The sequence below is a fragment of the Dermacentor albipictus genome, unplaced genomic scaffold (genome assembly GCF_038994185.2).
Source record: "Dermacentor albipictus isolate Rhodes 1998 colony unplaced genomic scaffold, USDA_Dalb.pri_finalv2 scaffold_26, whole genome shotgun sequence".
In the NCBI taxonomy this organism is placed as follows: Eukaryota; Metazoa; Arthropoda; class Arachnida; order Ixodida; family Ixodidae; genus Dermacentor; species Dermacentor albipictus.
The window spans coordinates 2,007,541-2,025,696 of NW_027225580.1; the positions used below are offsets into that span (position 1 = coordinate 2,007,541).

The 18,156-nt window shown below is 45.3% G+C and overlaps 1 protein-coding gene across 1 annotated transcript in view; it reads left to right on the forward strand.

Annotated features, from left to right (window-relative positions):
• Window positions 1-12,540, forward strand: part of LOC139052527 (adipocyte enhancer-binding protein 1-like) — a 44,515-nt gene extending 31,975 nt beyond the window's left edge. The window contains exon 6 of the mRNA XM_070529640.1: window positions 11,811-12,540. Coding sequence (XP_070385741.1) covers window positions 11,811-12,224 — 414 coding nt within the window. The 3' untranslated portion in view covers window positions 12,225-12,540. The remainder of the gene's footprint in view (window positions 1-11,810) is intronic.
• The last annotated feature ends 5,616 nt before the right edge of the window (window positions 12,541-18,156 follow it).

Consider the following 18,156-nt stretch of genomic DNA (forward strand, 5'->3'; position numbering starts at 1 on the left):
TGTGCAAACAAACAATATGCAACAAATTGCCGACTCCTAGAACAATCAAAATAAACACGCAACATTTCAAGTCTGGCAAATCAAAAGCAAATGAAACCAAGCACTCACGGTTGCAGCACCCTGCCATCCGGTTCACCGGTCCACAGTTCCCGGTTGCTCAGGAGTCTCTGGGTCGAAGGCTCGTTCTTCTTCGCTGTTTCCACTCCTCAGGACTACTTGGGGCGAAGGCTCTTTCTTCGCTGTTCCAAGTTCCTCGAGACTCCTTTGAATGAAGGCTGTTCTTCGCTGTTCCGAGTTCCTCGGGACTCTCTGGGTCGAAGGCTCTTTCTCCTTCACTGTTCCCAGTTCCTTAGGACTTTCTTGGACGAGAGCTCTTTCTTCTTCGCTGTTCCCGGTTCCTCAGGATTTCTTTGGACGAAGGTTCATCCCTTGCGCTGCCACCAGTTGTTGGATCTGGAGGACAATCCCACCGCTGTCCCCCAGATATTATACCTTGCCATTGAGTGCAGGAGTTGGCTGATGTTGAGGAGGACTTTGAGTTGAAATCTGGGAACGTGGTAGATGCACTTCTGCGCACCGTAATTAGTTGCGACGGCGATTCTATGTGGTCTAGTGAACTCAAAGGATGCCAGGAAAAGGACCCTATCTAACACAACACAATGAAACGCTATTCTTGTTCACAAGAGGTCACTTTTGTTCGATTTCAAAACTAATAACATTGCCTGAACGTAGAGGTTCTTCCTTTATGATTGGCTGACAAGAGGCGAGGAGCACGCTCAAGTGGAGAGGGCTTCGATGGGTCCGAGCCAGCGCAGTGCAAATAGATAACAAGATGAAGAGTGTGGTACGGAGTCTCCTATTGGCCCTCCTCCCCTTAGTTATCTCGCGGTCGCTAGTCACAAATCACGGCGGCGGGCAACTGAAGGTGTAAAATGCCGCAGAGTTGGCAGAGAGGTGTCGCATACGTGACGGAAGGGCTCGATAACGTTTTACTGCCACACAAAAATGATTATTATGCGGAACTAAATCCATGCTCACCAGCAGGTGCGAGTAGAAATGCCTGAGAGATCAGCAGGCAGCCATTTTTGTTCTTTTCAGATTGAGGCAGTCTCTGGCTTTCAGACGAAAATTCAGGTTTGTTCGGCATATTAAAGTATATTGAACGCCTACCTGTCACTTTGACACGGCAAGTTGTCGCAGTTTTGTGACGAAGAAATGCGAAGTGGGCGCAATCCGAGAACTTTTGACCAATACCAGAGTACCAATGGGGAATAGGCGTCGAAGGAGGAATAATCATACTTTTTGTTAGGTTTAGTCATGCAAGATCAGTGTGTACACGTCACATCTGATGGGAACATCCGCGGTTCTTGTGACGTCGCGTGACAGACAAGCGAAGTTGGGGATGGCCCGACGTTTGTCTGACAAATAGTTTAGTGCTCCTTGTAGAATTGGAATAGAGATTTTTGGAATAGCTTCACGTTATAGCGCCTCTAGTCGATCTGAGGTTGAATGTTTGCCTGTAATCGATTGCGTGCTCCTGTGTGAGTGAAAACTCCACTTTAGGCGAAAGAGTGCTCGTAATAAGTTGTACATGCGTTGTAAAAACGCTGATAGATAAAAGCAACCCATGGTGGAAAAGTTAATGTCACACTTGTTATTAGTCGAACACAATCATCAAAATACCGCGCATGCATGAGCATCCATCGTTTTTTGAGACATCGTTACAACATACAAGACGTTGAAAGGATGTCTACACAAACCGACAGTAGCTTCTGTGCCTTCGCTGCTGCTCTCATTTAAAAAGTATGGTGCCTAGTCGACCAAACGACCCATTTTGCGACGTTTGATTGAGGAATCGCTAAGAGCATTGGAGTCTAGTTTGGACAATTTCTCAAGTAAAAGTTTAAATCTCTCAGACTCCCAATTTTGCCGAAAATAGTCAAATTTGAGCAATAATTAAAGTTCATTGATAATTTCAGACAGTGCATGGCGTTGCTAGTAGAAGTATTCCAACGAAAATGTTAAACCACGTGTTGAAAAATTGTTCATTGCATTGACCGATTGAGTTAGGCCCGGTAAGGTGGATAAATTTTAACACGAGGGCGAAACAGAAAGATTTTGCCCTTATCTTTTATCAACAGTACTGCTGTAAATACGAATTGAACATATCCATTACCAGCGGGGGTCCATTCTTGGACCGGCCCGGCCATACCTTCCGGTGGCTCCACGGCACGGCGCTGCTGTCAGCTGTTGAGGATCGCGGTTGTATTTCACACGTCCATGGCGTACGGGCAACAAAGTGTGATTCGTTTTCTATGGAGCAAGAGACGCACGCCCATCGGAAACCGCAGGAAAATGCATCCCACGTATGTGCGAAGGCGTCTCACTTTGAGAATTGTGAGGTGGTGCTGTTGTGACTTTCGGAGACGGCCGCCAAGACTTGCATGACAATGAGCGTTCGGGAGGCCGCGTTCATCGCTGACTGACGAAATTTCCCGTCTAGATGCAATGGTGAAGGCGGATTGGCGTGTGCACATCAAGGACATTTTCCGGGAGCTTGGAATTTCTTGTGGGGAGTGTTTGGAACATTGTTCACGAGTACTTAGGGTACCGGAAGGTTTCATGCTGGTGGGTGCCTAAGCAGTTGGATGACACGATGAAAGGCCAGCGAATGATTGCTGCACTGAATCATCTGCAACTGTATGCCGAGGCGGGTGAATATTTCCTGAACCGAATTCCTACTGCCAATGAAATGTGGCTACTGCATTCCACGCGGTAATTGAACAAAAGAGCAGGGTGCGGAAGCATTCGAGTTCACTTGTGAAAAAAAAAATCCTCTTCCCTTCCACATTCTGAAAGAAGCCGTTAATTTAAAGAAAATTTACAAAAATTTTCTGTAGAGCAAAAGAAGTTTTCTTTGAATGCTATATAACAGAAATCTGTTAAAGAAGAAAACAGGCAATTTCGCTTCTTCTTCATCTCTACCGTATATATTGAGTCAAAACTAAAATACAGCCGTTTTAAATTATTGTAACTGCGTAAAAAATTTAAAATGCAATTTTTTCAATTTTTTTATTTACATACACGCTGTTTTTCGCGTATACCACGTGCGGCGCGCTGTTAAAGGTACTGCTTTGATGCCCCCTGCCCTAATCAAGAAGGCTGCTCTTCGAGTCAACGCATGTCGGCCTCCGTTTCTGTTTTCGAAAATCGTAAGAGGTGAATGGTTTTATTTTCATGTACATTACAAACAGTGCACGACGTATTCTTTCACCCATTATTCTCCGCGTGTTCAAGGCATAGAACAAGACTACAATGTAGCCCGCACAGAAAATTCAGGCCGATAGTGACACAATTTACCAACTACATGTTCCGAGATTTCAGCGTAGGTTGAGCTTTGTGAAGTAACGTGGGATTTGGATATCAAATTTACCGTCAGTTTTTTGTTATAGGACAGGTAAGGGCTGGCCAGTGGGCTTGACAAATGTATTATTGTCTTTGCTTGCCTTTCCGGAATGTACTTGTCTTTGCTGTGGCTGCGAGAAAAAAAAAGCATGCGTCGGCTCTCAACAACGCTCACTTAGAACCGTTAGCTATTAGGTACGATTAAGTGTTTAGTTTATTGAAGTGACCGCAAAGTGCAAATTTTTTCTATTGTTTATTATTTTATTTGTTTTGATGCTGGCATATGAACCGGCCGCATATGAGGGCACATCATATCCATTATTGATTTTGGTGCTTCGTTAGCGGCAGTTCGAGTGTTTTATTGCGTTACCATCGGGAAATAAGTTTGCCTGGCCGCTGACTACGTAATTTCCTTTTGAAGATAGTTAGCGGGAACACCGGACTGCGTGGCCTTGTGTACTATCTGCGCTTTTTAAAAGTACAGAGAAGAAGGCGTTAGTACCCGAGCCGTGAAAATATGCTGTCATCACGCTCGTGGCCACGAATAATTGCTCGCATGTTGTCGGCTAGTTTCGCTTCCAGACTCTGACAAAGAATAACTAAATATATAAATGGTGAACTGCGAAAATCAGAAACAAATGGTCAAAATATGCATAAGTGGAACTGCAGCAATACAATTTAGTAAAAAGAAGTATCAAGGCAGCATGAGTCACAATTTCACGTAACTAATAGTACACAGGTAACGTAATGTGTCCAACACTTCAAATTATCAGGACCATTTTCTACCTTGTCCCATTTTGCTAGACATTGTTACAAAAGTAGCTGACGTGTGATTTGTTTGCAACTGCGGATTTTGCGACCGGGCGCGAGGGGAACTGACGGAGGCAGCACAGGAGGGAGGCGGGGGGGTGGCTTCGATTTCGCCAAATGCGTACTTTGCGTGCGCAACCACGCGCCGTATCTCGAAATTGAGGCTCTATTCTCGACACGCATGGCGGCTGCACGGCCGCTATTATCCGCTGTGTTGACTCTCTCAGTGGCTGTGGGAAGCTCACGTGCCTTGAAATTTGTACGGGAAACGGAAGTTTTGAAAAATGCAATTTTACGTTTTCATCTAGATAACGAAACGTGACGTGGAGCTGCAAATTTTAGCGACTAATGCATTTTCTTGGTCCTTGGCAGCTATATTGCGACGTTAGCGCTTCAAAAAGAAAGGGAGCGGGAGCGTGCACAAGCCAGTGCAATGCATCTGCAATTTCGCGAATATGTGGAAGCGATCCAAGATAGCCGCAATGCCAGCTTGCTGATTGGCTGAAGGAATACGTTGTGGAGAGCGTCACAGGAAGGGCCGTTTCGTAAGCGTCAATTTGACGTTGCGTGACGTTGGCGCTTGGCCGCCATTCCAGAGATTTTCCGCCATAATTTGTGGCGCGACGATCCGCGCGAATTATGCTAATGAGCAGCCATATGCAATGGTGGCCGGGAGGAATGCGTATACCGACATTTTCCCCGTCGTTTGGCACCACGAAAATCTTTTCTTCATAACGCGTGCCCATAGTATTTCCATTGCTCTCATTTAGTGTTTGAATTTGTGTTTGGGCCATCATTTTTTAAAAGAACGCGTTTATACGAAATAATATTGGCTAAATATAGCAAACATTCTGCAACGTTGTTCACTTTTCGCCCTGCTGGGTTTGCATTGTAATTAAGAATAATTCCTTTCCGCACAATCAAAATTTTTGACAACGGCGTCTTTTTATTTATAAAAAGGAATGTACGCAAGGCGACGCCTTGAAGTTTCCTCCATGCTTGTTAATTCAGTTAGTAAGCTAATGTTTTCAAGTTTATACTGCCCATAAAGCTAGTATATTTAATTTTTATAGCTGTCAAGTACTTTGCTATCGCAATCGATGCTTCGTCTTCCGGGCAAAAGGGTCGACTTTTTTTTTTAAGTTCGTAAAATAAAAGATAACTGCATGAAGCACGTACCACAATTCGACCAATTGAAATGGATTAGGTTAAGTGGACTTCACTTGATCGACAGATTCCAATGTTTAGGTTACTAATTAAACCATTCACTGATTAGCTTCATGAATGCTCTATTTGAAGCATATGTAGAAATTCGAAAATTGAGGCCAAGAAGCAATCAAGTCATTGCATTACTTCTCCACTGATCGGCTTCAGTTCTGCAATTTCAACATGTGTCCTCAAATGAATAGTAAGAGTAGTTTAGAAGAGTTACAAACGGGGAAGTCAGGGGAGAATGTGCATATTCGTTTTTGATATCACGTTCTAACTGGCTGCATGTTTTAAAAGGTATTTCAACCATAGTTGCAGAAACGGTATTTTAATATTGTAATGAATAAGTGACACGCTAAAAAAGAACCAACAAAATGGCGAAGACAACGGGAGGGTGGCAGTTACACCTATAGCTGAACCAGTTGAGAACAACTTGAGATGTTTTTCTTTCTCTTCATCGATGGTTGTTTCTTTAAAAGGAAGCAATAGAAATTCTGAACCTCTGGACTTTTGTAGGCTTACCTCTACTTAAAAGAAGACACCACAGATGCATCATTAACCTGGGGTTCGCACATCCTCTAGGTTAGTGCATATTGGCAATAATAATATGAACCTTCTAAGTGCAATGTACTGTATACGCTTCTACATTTTTTAAAGAAAAAGCGGCCACCAACATGAAGTTGTGTGTGCGTTCTGTGCATGTGTGTTGTGTGCGTGTGCATGTGTGTGCTGTGTACGTGTGTTGTGTGGGGGGGGGCGTATACATTTTGCCCTATGGTTAGTGCTTTTTGTTTCAAAATGTATTCAGTGCTGCTGACTGGCCACGTACTAATATTCTGTTAGTTACCTGAAACTAACTAGTCGTCTGAATTGAATAAATTATTTGGAAGTGGCCTCTCACGCAGTACTCACACACGCACACACTTCAGCGCTTTGCTGACCACTCTTCCAAAAAAGTCTTGCTCTGTACAATCATGCTACTGCAATATGTATATTAAAGCACCACTGTTGTTTTGAGGTAAGTCGCAACATGAGAAGGGAGAGCGGAACCAAGATTCAGCGCCCAAGCAAGCAGCATGGCCTTGCAGCAAAGTTGTCTCCACAATCAGGTGTCCTCCCGTCTGAGTGTTAAAGCAATAATATTCATCAAAGTTATGCTGGGGCCACTTTGAGCTTTTTCTTTTTTTTTTGCAGCACCATTATGGTTTGATATATAAGCTGGTCCTCTTGCACTGTAGCAAGACGTTCGCTGTTTCTGTTTTGTTTTCACTTGACTTATTTAACCATCAGTTTTTCTTGCTCTAAAATAAAACACTTATATATTTTTAAACAAACTGTAGTTCAGCTCTTCTTTGTAGCATCATTTGCCGCAGTGTTAGTGCTGCCACCTACTCTTTGTCCCGCATGACTCCGTGAAATATCTGGTTCCTTGGTTTATCGAGAAAAAAAATAATGCCGCCGTGCCTAAGCGGCTATGGTGTGGCGCTGCTAAGCACGAGGTCACGCGATCGAATCCCGGCCTCGGTAGTAGTATTTAAATAGGACCGATATGCAAAAATGCCTCTAACGCCTCTAACGCAGGGCACGCTGAAAATCCCCTGGTGATCAAAATTAATCCGCAGTCTCCCATTATGGCGTGCCTGATAATAAAATCGGGGTTTTGGCACGCAACACCCCAGAATTCATTCATAGAAAAAAAAAGCAAGCGTTATAGTGAAATTAAGCAATATTCAGGTTTGAACAGCTTTGCTATCTTGCGACTCAGCTGCGGTGGCTAAACCAATATCAGGCTTTACAGAACAGTTCCCTTTTACATAAAAAAGCATTTGATTGTATCTGCATCTTGAAATAACGTACATCTCTTCAGTGTGCACTTCATGATATTTGGACACTGTGACATAATGCACACCTACCGTGATGCCTCGTACACACTGCACACCCAACCTGATGCTATAGTGTGTCGCAAATGTGTGAATCAATGCAGGCCGTGACTAATTCAAAGCAAATTTACTGTCAGGGTCGGGGGAGTTCCATAACTTCGCCATTAGTGCCTATTATACGCAAAGATTTGCGTATTTATTTACCTTGTTTGTTTTGCTTTGAAAGGGCATGTACTTTTTCCTGGTCTTCCTTCTCATCGTACGCGCGCCATGGCAAGCGGAAGCTTATCTATAGCCTGAGAAATTGACTTATCAGCTTTTATAACACCTGGAGGAAAAGCGGTGCTGCTTGTTTTCCGAACCTAATTTCCGAGTCTAGTGATGTTTTGATGTAAAATAAAAAATAAATTCATTTGCTTCTACAATGTCCTAAATTACAAATCATTTCTTAAAAAGTGCTGACCGTATTGAACAGCAGCTCAAGAAAACTGAGTAAAGTGAAAACGGAGACTGCGCTGGAGTTGAACATTTTCAGCTTTGGACACACAGCCTAACATTTCTTTTGAGACGAGCTGCATATAATTGTGTGATATTTGTTATTTTATAATAAGTATGTGACGCGCCATAGAAAATTCAAACATGAGAAACGTTCACATGAAGATGGAGTCTAGCAGTGACAAACTGTGGTCGAACAAGGAATGTGCGCTGCAGTCAACGTTTCGGCAAAGAAATTCTCTTCGTGAGGGCGGCAACTGCCCTCACGAAGAAAAATGCCCTCTCAAAGCGTTGGTTTCTGTGACAGTCCTGGTTCGCCCGTTATTCATCACGATAGAAAATTTTCTTTACACATCACACGCATGTACAGCGGAGAAAAGAAATTCAAGTAATCTAGAAATATAAACAGAAAACAGAAGTATTTATGTGCCTCAACATGGATACCTGTTTTAGGTATACATTTCCTTTGAAATAAAAGAGAAAATATTATTAAGATAACAGAAATATTTTCAACAGAAAACAGAACTTTTCCTGTAATGCAAAACACAAAATTGCTCTTGATATACTATATAGAAAGAGCTTGTTACATAACACAGGAAAGAAAAATATAAAATGGAGAGAGAGAGCGTAAACTTTTATTTCAAATCAACAAGATTTGAGTCCGGCGTCTTTTTAGTGGGTCTGGGCCCCCGCCGCGGACGCGGTTCCGAGACTTTGTCTCGATGCGTCTTCCTCGGCTCGCTGGATGGCCCAGAGTTGTGCTGTAAGGTCAGAGCTGAGCACTGCGGTCATCCAGCGTGACTGGAGGCTGGCGGTGGAAGAGATGGAGGGGTCGGCACTGCCCGACTTGTTTGTGAGGTCCCGACACTCCCATAACATGTGATTTAGTGTGGCAACCTCGCCACACGATGTGCATCTGTTTGTAGTGTACATGTCTGAATACATGGCGTGCATGAGTCTGGGGTTTCTGTAAGAGTCTGTCTGTAATCTGTGTCAAGTGTACTGCTTGCGTCCTGTCTAACCTAGCGTGAGGGAATGGGTATATGCGTCTTTGTAATTGGTAGTGTGCCGTGATGTCGTGAAAACTGGTCATACGATCCTCCCATGCCCAGACGTTTGCACAACCCCGCGGGGGCTCTTCCTCCGATGCTGCTCGGTGAGTCAGGCCTCGAGCAACGCCGTGAGGCGCTTGGTTGGGGGTGCTCATTCCAGTGTGTGCCGGGATCCATAGCAAATGCCTTTGGTTACCAACGTCGGCCTCTCCCTGGTGTATGGGATGTCGCTGGAGTATCTGATACGCCTCTTGCGAGATGCGCCCATTTGCAAAATTGCGAATTGCCGTTCGCGAGTCGCAGATCACGTATGTAGCTTTGGTTTGTGTGAGGGCCAGTGCTATGGCCGCTTCCTCTGCCGCTTCGGCATGTGCCGTGTTCACGATGACGCTCGTGAGGTGGTTGCCTCGGTGGCTAGTAACTGCCGCCACGAAACTCTTCCTGTCTCGATAGCGGGCTGCATCGGCGAAGACCGCCTCCTTGCCGTTAGAGTAACTTTTGTTCATTTGTTGTGCCCTGGCTTTACGCCTCCCCGTGGGGTGTTGGGGGTGCATGTTGCGAGGCAATGGGGGTACGTATAGTTGCTCGCGTATGGGTCTTGGAATGCCTACTTTGACGCCATGTTGTGAGTGGTATGTGATGCCGAGATTTTCAAGTACGTGTCTGCCCGGGCGGGTCTTGGATGGGCGTTCAAGTTGGGACACTTGTTGCGCCTCCACGAGTTCTTCGAGCGTATTGTGTAGGCCTAGTTCTAAGAGCTTGCTGGTGCTAACTCCAGGCGCAAGTCCCAACGCACATTTGTACGCCTTGCGTATGAGCGCGTTGAGCTTGTTTTTTTCCGCAACCGTCCAGTTGTGAAACGCTGCCGTGTACCTTATCTGAGAAATGGCGAAGGCTTGCATGAGTCGGATGACGCTTCCTTCGCGCATGCCCGCGTGTTTATTGGTGATGCGTCGAATGAGCTGCATCGTGCTGGTGGCCTTTGCCGTTATCTTGCGAAGTGCTTCACCATTGCCACCCTTATGCTCTATCATCATTCCTAGTACCCGGATTTTCTCTACTATCGGGATGGGTAGGCCATTTGATGCCGTTAATTGGATCTTCTCCTGTTCCAGGGGGGTGTAGCATTTAGGTGGGTGCCCCTTTCTGACTGGTCTATATAGCAGCAGTTCGGATTTTTCGGCTGAGCAGGCGAGTCCCGTGCCCACGAGGTAGTTTTCTACGCATTGGATGGCCTGTTGTAAACGTTGCTCGATCGCTCCGATAAAATGGAGCTTTCCAGAAATTTTCTGGCAAGGCAGCTGCCAAGAAATGTCAGTATATTTAACGAAAAATTTTTTACAGTGCACGCTGTGAAGAAGGACGAGCAGCGAAGATATGGTGTTTAACCACAATCAACGCATACATGAACATATATGTATTATTATTATTATTATTATTATTATTATTATTGTTATTATAAGGTACCCTAGGCGACTATGACCTAACTGCAACGTACAGAGCCCATTCGTGGTAACAGCTTATAGGACGCAGGTGGCCGCCATACCGAGCTGCAAAACGAGCTACGATATACGTTGACCGGCGCGCAGTCAAGAGAGGGAACGAAACAAAACACGTTTGTTTGTAATTCGCGATTGAGCATACATCCTAGTTCATTAGCTGAATTAAACTTGGAAGGACTAGAGTTTTATTCTAGCAGACAAACATGCGCCTCTCCGTTTCCCTCTCGTATGTATTGACATCAGTTGGGAATTTCTCCATATTTACAAGTTCACTGTGAGCTACATAATGATCAATAGTAGATGAAACTCAGCGTAATGCTAGGGTCGTCTTAGAGGCTAATTGTCATATAATTTGCATTGGGATAACTCCTATTTCGATAAAACAAGAGTTACAGCCATTTTCTGCAACCATACTCTCTCCGTAGTCGGTCATGTATTGACAGCAGGCGGGAATTTTGTGACGTTTCGAACTTCACTGTGAACTAACTGTGAACTAATTAGGACAAATAAATGAAACTAGGCGTAACGATAGGGTCATCTTATGAGCCATTTTGAGTTTGATGTTTTGCAAGATACCTACATAAAATTGAGCGCTACATACAATTCGCGAGAAACTGGAGACGAAATGTTTTTCGCGTCGGCGCGACGCGTAGGCGGACGGATATCGACCACCGCTGCAGGGTAGCTATATACAGATTCACTGTAAAAACATCTGGTCAGTGCCATCGGTTGGGAAATTGATGTTAGCGGTCATATGGGATCACCGAGAACTGCTCCTGCTGGATTTAAAGGCGGAAGTTGTCACAATCAAGCTACTGTTCAATACTGTCACGTTTGCTGACTGCCATGAGGCGAAAACGCCGTGGGATTCTCTATGTAGACAACGCCGCTATCCTCCGCGACAATGGAAGGCCACATGTGGCAATCAGAACCGCCGACAAGCTCCAGTCATTTGACTGGAAGAGCCTGGACTACCCAGCATACCGTCCGTACCTCGCCCCTTGAGATTTCCAATTTTTAGAGCACGTTGAAGAAGTTCCTGGCGGGACAGTGGTTCAAGTACAACGATGAAGCCAAGACAGCAGTCCGGTGGTGGTTCCAGAGTCAGCCTGACGAATTCTACCCCACGGGCATTTCAAATCAAGCGCTCCGCTTGGACAAATGTCTCAAGCGGTGTTGGGAATGTGCAGAAAAATAGTGTAACGTACGTAGAATAATACGTATATTTTTAATTATTTGTATGTACCTTATGTTGGCTAATGAAAAGTAGGGGCAAAGACTTTCTAATTCACCCTGGTGTGAGACAAGCAGTTACTCTCGCAAAACTAGACCCCAGCGCTTCGTTCGCTATTTGTGCACAATAGCATAGTATCCTATATGAATTAGCCACGGCGCGCTTCGTGGCATGTGGAGGAAGTGTTGCGCTGATTCAGTGACGATAAAAGGCTCACGTGCAGGATGTTCGTGGCACTTTTGTAAAGCACGCCCTGCTCACGGTCCGGGGCCGGCCCGTGGGCTTCTGGACATCTGACCAAGGCGAGTTTTGGCGCATGCTGCGGCCGGGTGACTACATGGTTGTCGCGTCAGCGCCTGGTTATCTGCCGGCAGCAGCTCGATTCGCGGTAGTCGAAGGGCAGCGCTGGACGCAGCCCGTCATGATGACCCTTCATTTCGCTCCCCGCACGTTTCCCGTGCTTCAGATCTTCGGCCCCCCAATCTCGTATCGGAGCAAAAACAAGACGAGCGACAACCGACGCCCTCCGCCAGAAGCAGGTTCGAAAACCAGTCTGCCATCCGCGTCGAGGAAGTCGACAACGCACAGTCTACCATGCCTCCTCCTGCTGCTGGTCCTGCTGCTGGCTACACTGTAAAAAAACCTTTCTTCAGTTTACGGTGAAAGTTGAAGGTAAAACGTTGCCGGGCACTTTCCCGTAAATGAAAAACGGGGTCTCCGTAACACGGACAGCCCATAAAAATTATTTCCGTTAAATGGAAAATGGTGAGCTCTGTAGATGTGATCACGGAATTGCCTGTATATTGCAAATAAGAAAAACTGTGAGTTCCATAAAACGGAAATGCTGTAAATTGAGCCCCGTACTTGTGATTACAGTATGCTCATAGTTTGGTAATGAAAAAACGGGTACTTGAAAAGCGGACAGACCCTGGTAAGGAAAGGTATGCACATAAAATGCACAAAAAGAACGAAAAGAAAAACGGAAACAATTTTTATCATTCTTCTTGTGTCCATGATTTCTAGGTTTGCATTTCCATACCGTGAAATCATATGAACTTCCTCAACAATATGTTGCTTCGTATTGACAGGGGCAAATTCTGTTTGCAAAATTTCTATATTTTCTGATTAGTAATACCCGTGTATATCTCCAGCCAAATTGTTTCGTTCACTGAAATAAGTTATTTTAGGCGATGAACCACCCAAGCTATAAATTACAACGTGGATAATTTGCAACATTTAAGATATAGCTGGAAACGGGGCAGAAATCATAGCACACAGGACATACAGCAAACGGAATGGGCTGTGTTTGCACGTTTCCTCCTAAAGTCATGGCTTTCTACACCGCTTATTCTTCGTGTCAATGTTGTCCTGTTGCACTTGGGTTCTGCACACATGTACACTGCTTCATAAGGTTTGTAAACAGGGATAAGGTGCCTCAGAAACGGTGGCCAACGTTTCGATAGGAGGACCTATCTTCGTCAAAGGCGGCCTCGACATCCTCGGCATGTTAGTTTTAAAGGGTTAGTGCAGTGACGTCACGTGTGGGTGTGGTCGATGGCGGCTGGTTTTAAAGAGAGAGACTACCAGAGGAAACAAGCGCTATCATCCGACGTCTGTGAGTTTCGTTCCCAAAACGAGGGGACAAGAGCGTGAAAGTGGGCACGCGGGGAGAAGAGAAAAGAAACAAAAGCAGAAAAAAAAGGAAAAAAGGAAAAAAAGAGGGGGTGGAGCCAGGGCGGCACTAAGACAGAAAAAAAAGGGGGAGAGAAAAAAGAACAAGAAATACAAAGACAAAATTTTAAGAAAGACGGGGGCTAGGGATCGTGTTGGGGATGCGAGAGGTTAGGAAGCATTCAGGGGGAGTCGTTGGCGGCATGTTTTTGCGGCATTAGAAGGGCCGGTCAGGCGGTCAGTGCGGGAGTAACACAAAAGACAAAAAAAATAACACGCACACACACACACACAAAGAAAAAAAACATGAATTGAAAAAGTGACTGGAGTAGCATAGCAGCAATACGCCGAGTTTTTTGAAATAGTTAAGATGGCGACGCGGAGTCTGCGGTGCAATGTATGAGGTGACTGAAAGGCAGCGGCATGGTCTTTCAACGGGCATTGCCCCAGTCGCTCAACGTAGGTGTCGTTACGGCGGCATCCAGAAATGGCGATACTCTGGGTTGAGGCGCCGAAAAGGGCATATTGATTTCGGAATGTGTTGATGAGGTGGTTTAAAAAAATAGATTAAAAAAAAGGAAGGGAAAAGAGAAGGGGAGGGGGACCGAAGTCGGATTAACAAACAGGAGGGTGACGCGGGTAGAAGCAGGTGGGGGCAAGTGTACATGGCAGAAGCGGGTCATACTGTTGGTATAGACGTAAAAACCTGAAAGGGTACATTAAATTGAGTAGTAGGCAGGAAAACATTTTTCGAAATGGAAGAGTAGGTGAGGTTCAGAATTAACGTTAGCTGGTGGCCTAATGTGTTTTGTGTCTTGGTTGATGATGGGAGAATTTCAGACTTAAGTTAGCGTTTTTAAAGGCTCTAAGTTGCTGCGTGCCAAATTAATTCCTGTCGGCTGTAGGCAGTTAAACTTGTGTATGAGGTATGATTCCGTATACTTCCTTTCGCGAGGTAAACGCAAATTTGTTTGTAGTATATAGAGCCTTGCTTTGTCAAATATATGACTATGTTCATTAAAGTGGCTGGCTACTGCTTTGAGTAAATTGTGTTTTGTGTCCGCGCGGTGACCCTTGAGTCTTGTATTAATTTGTTGTCCAGTCTCACCTATGTATTGTTTGCTACAAGCGGCGCATTCTAGACAGTAGACTACGTTGCTTGATGTGCAGGTGAAAGCCGAAGTTACCTTGTGTGCGTAATTCGACGCTGTGCTTTTACTGTGGTAGTATATTGAATATGTTTGCATGTAGCGCACCTGGGGCGGCCACAGGAATTGGTTCCCAACTTCCTCATTGTCTGTAGGTTGGTGTGCTCAAGGACATCTTTAAAATTAGTGTTGCCTCTGTAGGCTACTCTGGGAGGGTCGGGAAAAATCTTAAGTTTCTGGTTGCTGGTGAGAATCGGGTAGTATTTACTAAGGATGTTATTCACGTTTGGGAGTGTGTTTGAGAATTTAGAAGTAAGAAGAGGCGTCGTTGTTCTTGTCATCCTCGGGCTGGACTTGAGGACCTCGGCTGGATCAAGTTTGGTTGCAGCGATGTAGGCTGTTTGAAGGTCACTGTTTGGGTGGTTCCTGTTTGATAGGGTTTCTTTAAGGTGATCGAGTCTATCTATGTAATCTTGGTTTCCAACGCAAATGCGACGAAGTCTTGTGGCTTGGCCTGTAAAGATGCCTTGTTTGCAATGTCTTGGATGGTGGCTGGTATATTCTAGGTACTGTTGTTTGTCGAAAGGTTTCCTATACAACGTTGTCTTTAGCTCACCATTGTCAATGTATATTGTTGTGTCCAGAAAGTTTATGCGCTCAGAAAGTTTATGCGCTCAAACTTTCTGGAGACAACAATATACATTGACAATGGTGAGCTAAAGACAACGTTGTATAGGAAACCTTTCGACAAACAACAGCACCTAGAATATACCAGCCACCATCCCAGACATTGCAAACAAGGCATCTTTAGAGGCCAAGCCACAAGAATTCGTCGCATTTGCGTTGGAAACCAGGACTACATCGATAGACTCGATCGCCTTAAAGAAACCCTATCAAACAGGAACCACCAATACAGTGACCTTCAAACAGCCCACATCGCTGCAACCAAACTTGATCGAGCCGAGGTCCTCAAGCCCCGCCCGAGCATCACAAGAACAACAACGCCTCTTCTTACTTCTAAATGCTCAAACGCACTCCCAAACGTGAATGACATCCTTAATAAACACTAACCAATTCTCACCAGCAACCAGAAACTTAAGATTTTTCCCGACCCTCCCAAAGTGGCCTACAGACTCAACACTAATTTTAAAGATGTCCTTGAGCACGCCAAACTACAGACAAAGAGGAAGTTGAAACCAATCCCTGTATGCGCCCCAGGTGCGCTACATGCAAACGTATTCACTCTACTACTACAGTAAAAAGCACAGCGCCGAATTACGCACCCAGGGTAACTTCGGCTTTCACCTGCACACCAAGCAACGTAGTCTACTGCCTAGAATGCACCGCTTGTAGCAAACAATACATAGGTGAGACGGGACAACAAATAATACAAGGCTCAACGGTCACCGCACGGACACAAAACACAATTTACCCAAAGCAGTAGCCAGCCACTTTAATGAACATGGTCATATATTTGACAAAGCAAGGCTCTATTTACTACAAACAAATTTCCGTTCCCCTCGCGAAAGGAAGAATACGGAATCATACCTCATACACAAGGTTAAGTGCCTACACCCGACAGGAATTAATTTGGCACGCGCCAACTTAGAATCTTTAAAATCGGTAACTTAAATCTGAAATTCTCACATCATCAACCAAGACACAAAACACGTTAGGCCACCAGCTAACCTTAATTCTTGACCTTACCTACTCTTCCATTTCGAAAAATTTTTTCCTGCCTACTACTCAATTTTATGTACCCTTTCAGGTTTTTACGTCTATACCAACTGTACGACCCCCTTCTGCCATGTACACTTGCCCCCACCCGCTTCTACGCACGTCACCCTCCTGTTTGTTAATCCGGCTTCGGTCCCCACTCCCCTTCTCTTTTCCTTTCCTTTTTTTATCTATTTTTTGAAACCACCTCTTCAACACATTCCGAAGTCAATATGCCCTTTTCGGCGCCTCAACCCAGAGTATCGCCATTTCTGGATGCCGCCGTAACGACACCTACGTTGAGCGACTGGGGCAATGCCCCTTGAAAGACCATGCCGCTGCCTTTCAGTCACCTCATACATTGCACCGCAGACTCCGCGTCGCTATCTTAACTATTTCAAAATTAATCGACGTATTGCTGCTATGATACTCAAGCACTTTTTCAATTCATGTTTTTTTTTCTGTGTGTGTGTGTGTGTGTTATTTTTTTTGTCTTTTGTGTTACTCGCGCACTGACCGCCTGACCGGCCCTTCGAATGCCACAAAAACATGCCGCCAACGACTCCCCCTGAATGCTTCCTAACCTCTCCCATCCCCAACACGCTTCCTAGCCCACGTCTTTCTTAAGATTTTGTCTATCTATTTCTTGTTCTTTTTTCTCTCCTCCCTTTCTTTCTGTCTTGGTGCCGCCCTGGCTCCCCCCTTTTTTCCTTTTTTTCCTTTTTTTTCTGCTTTTGTTTCTTTTCTCTTCTCCCCGCGTGCCCACTTTCACGCTCTTGTCTCCTCGTCTTGGGAACGAAGCTCACAGACGTCGGACAACAGCGCTTGTTTCCTCTGGTAGTCTGTCTCTTCAAAACCAGCCGCCAGCGACAACACCCACACGTGACGTCACTGCACTAACCCTTTAAAACGAACACGCCGAGGATGACGAGGCCACCTTTGACGAAGATAGGTCCTCCTATCGAAACGTTGGCCAGCCTTTCTGAGGCACCTTATCCCGGTTTACGAACTTTATCCCGCAGTGTGCTATTCCATCTGTCAGCCCCTTTCTTGTTTTTGGACACACATGCACACTGCATACATACAGATTCGTGTCCGAGAAACAACAAGCCACTTGAATCGCAACAAACCTGTGTTAATTCTGCTTTACTGAAAAAATAACTTGCATGACTAAACACTAGAGCAGGGTGTGAGACCGGGCTAGTTGGTATTCCATGCTGAAGTGACTAGCACAAGTGTGGACACGGGACACTAAAAAGGCGACAAGGACAGGCGAGAAGTTGCAACTAGTGTTTGTTACAAAAGGGTATGTGTATATACTCTCGCGCACTTGATCATAATCGGTTGCAATCGTGCAAGCCCACATGGTCATCACAAATAATCAAGACTGCAACAAGGCCACGCCAAAGCCTAAGACAGCCTCCCATATACAGACCCCAAGTATGCAAATTTTTTAACGTCAATGCTAGGGATTGTTTGCTAACGCAGTTGCATTCTGCAATAGCCGCTGCCTCGATGATAGGCCTAGTGTTTTCTTGCGCGTTCTTTGCTATTATTTCTGTTTTTTCAAAGAGTGGATGACATTTGCATTGGGAGCAATGGATTCCAAGGAAACCTCTCCCTTTTTGTGCTTTCTGGCTACGATAGGGATAACTTTATTAAAGTGCCGGGAAACGACGGTTTAACGAGTCGTGACGCTGGCCAAGCGTCGACTCGGGCTTATACCCTTCTCTGCACTAGCCCAGTTGGGCCCGTTTGTAGTGGGTCATGAGGCTTGTGCTTTTCGAGCGCAGCCAGGGCCTACTGGACGGCCCATAGTTGAGAGTCCTTGTCTGCAGACTGCAGGGCACCTTGAAGTTCTAGTGGGTAAGTCCTGGAGGTAGCTGCCGTCGGGAACCTGGCACAGTCCCACATGATGTGCCGTTGGTCCGCCGGACCCGCTGCACAAACACCGCACAGCCCACTCAGATAGATCTCTGACTTTCTGGCTATGTTCCTGTTGTCTCACGTTTAGGCACCTTCCCGTTTGTCCCA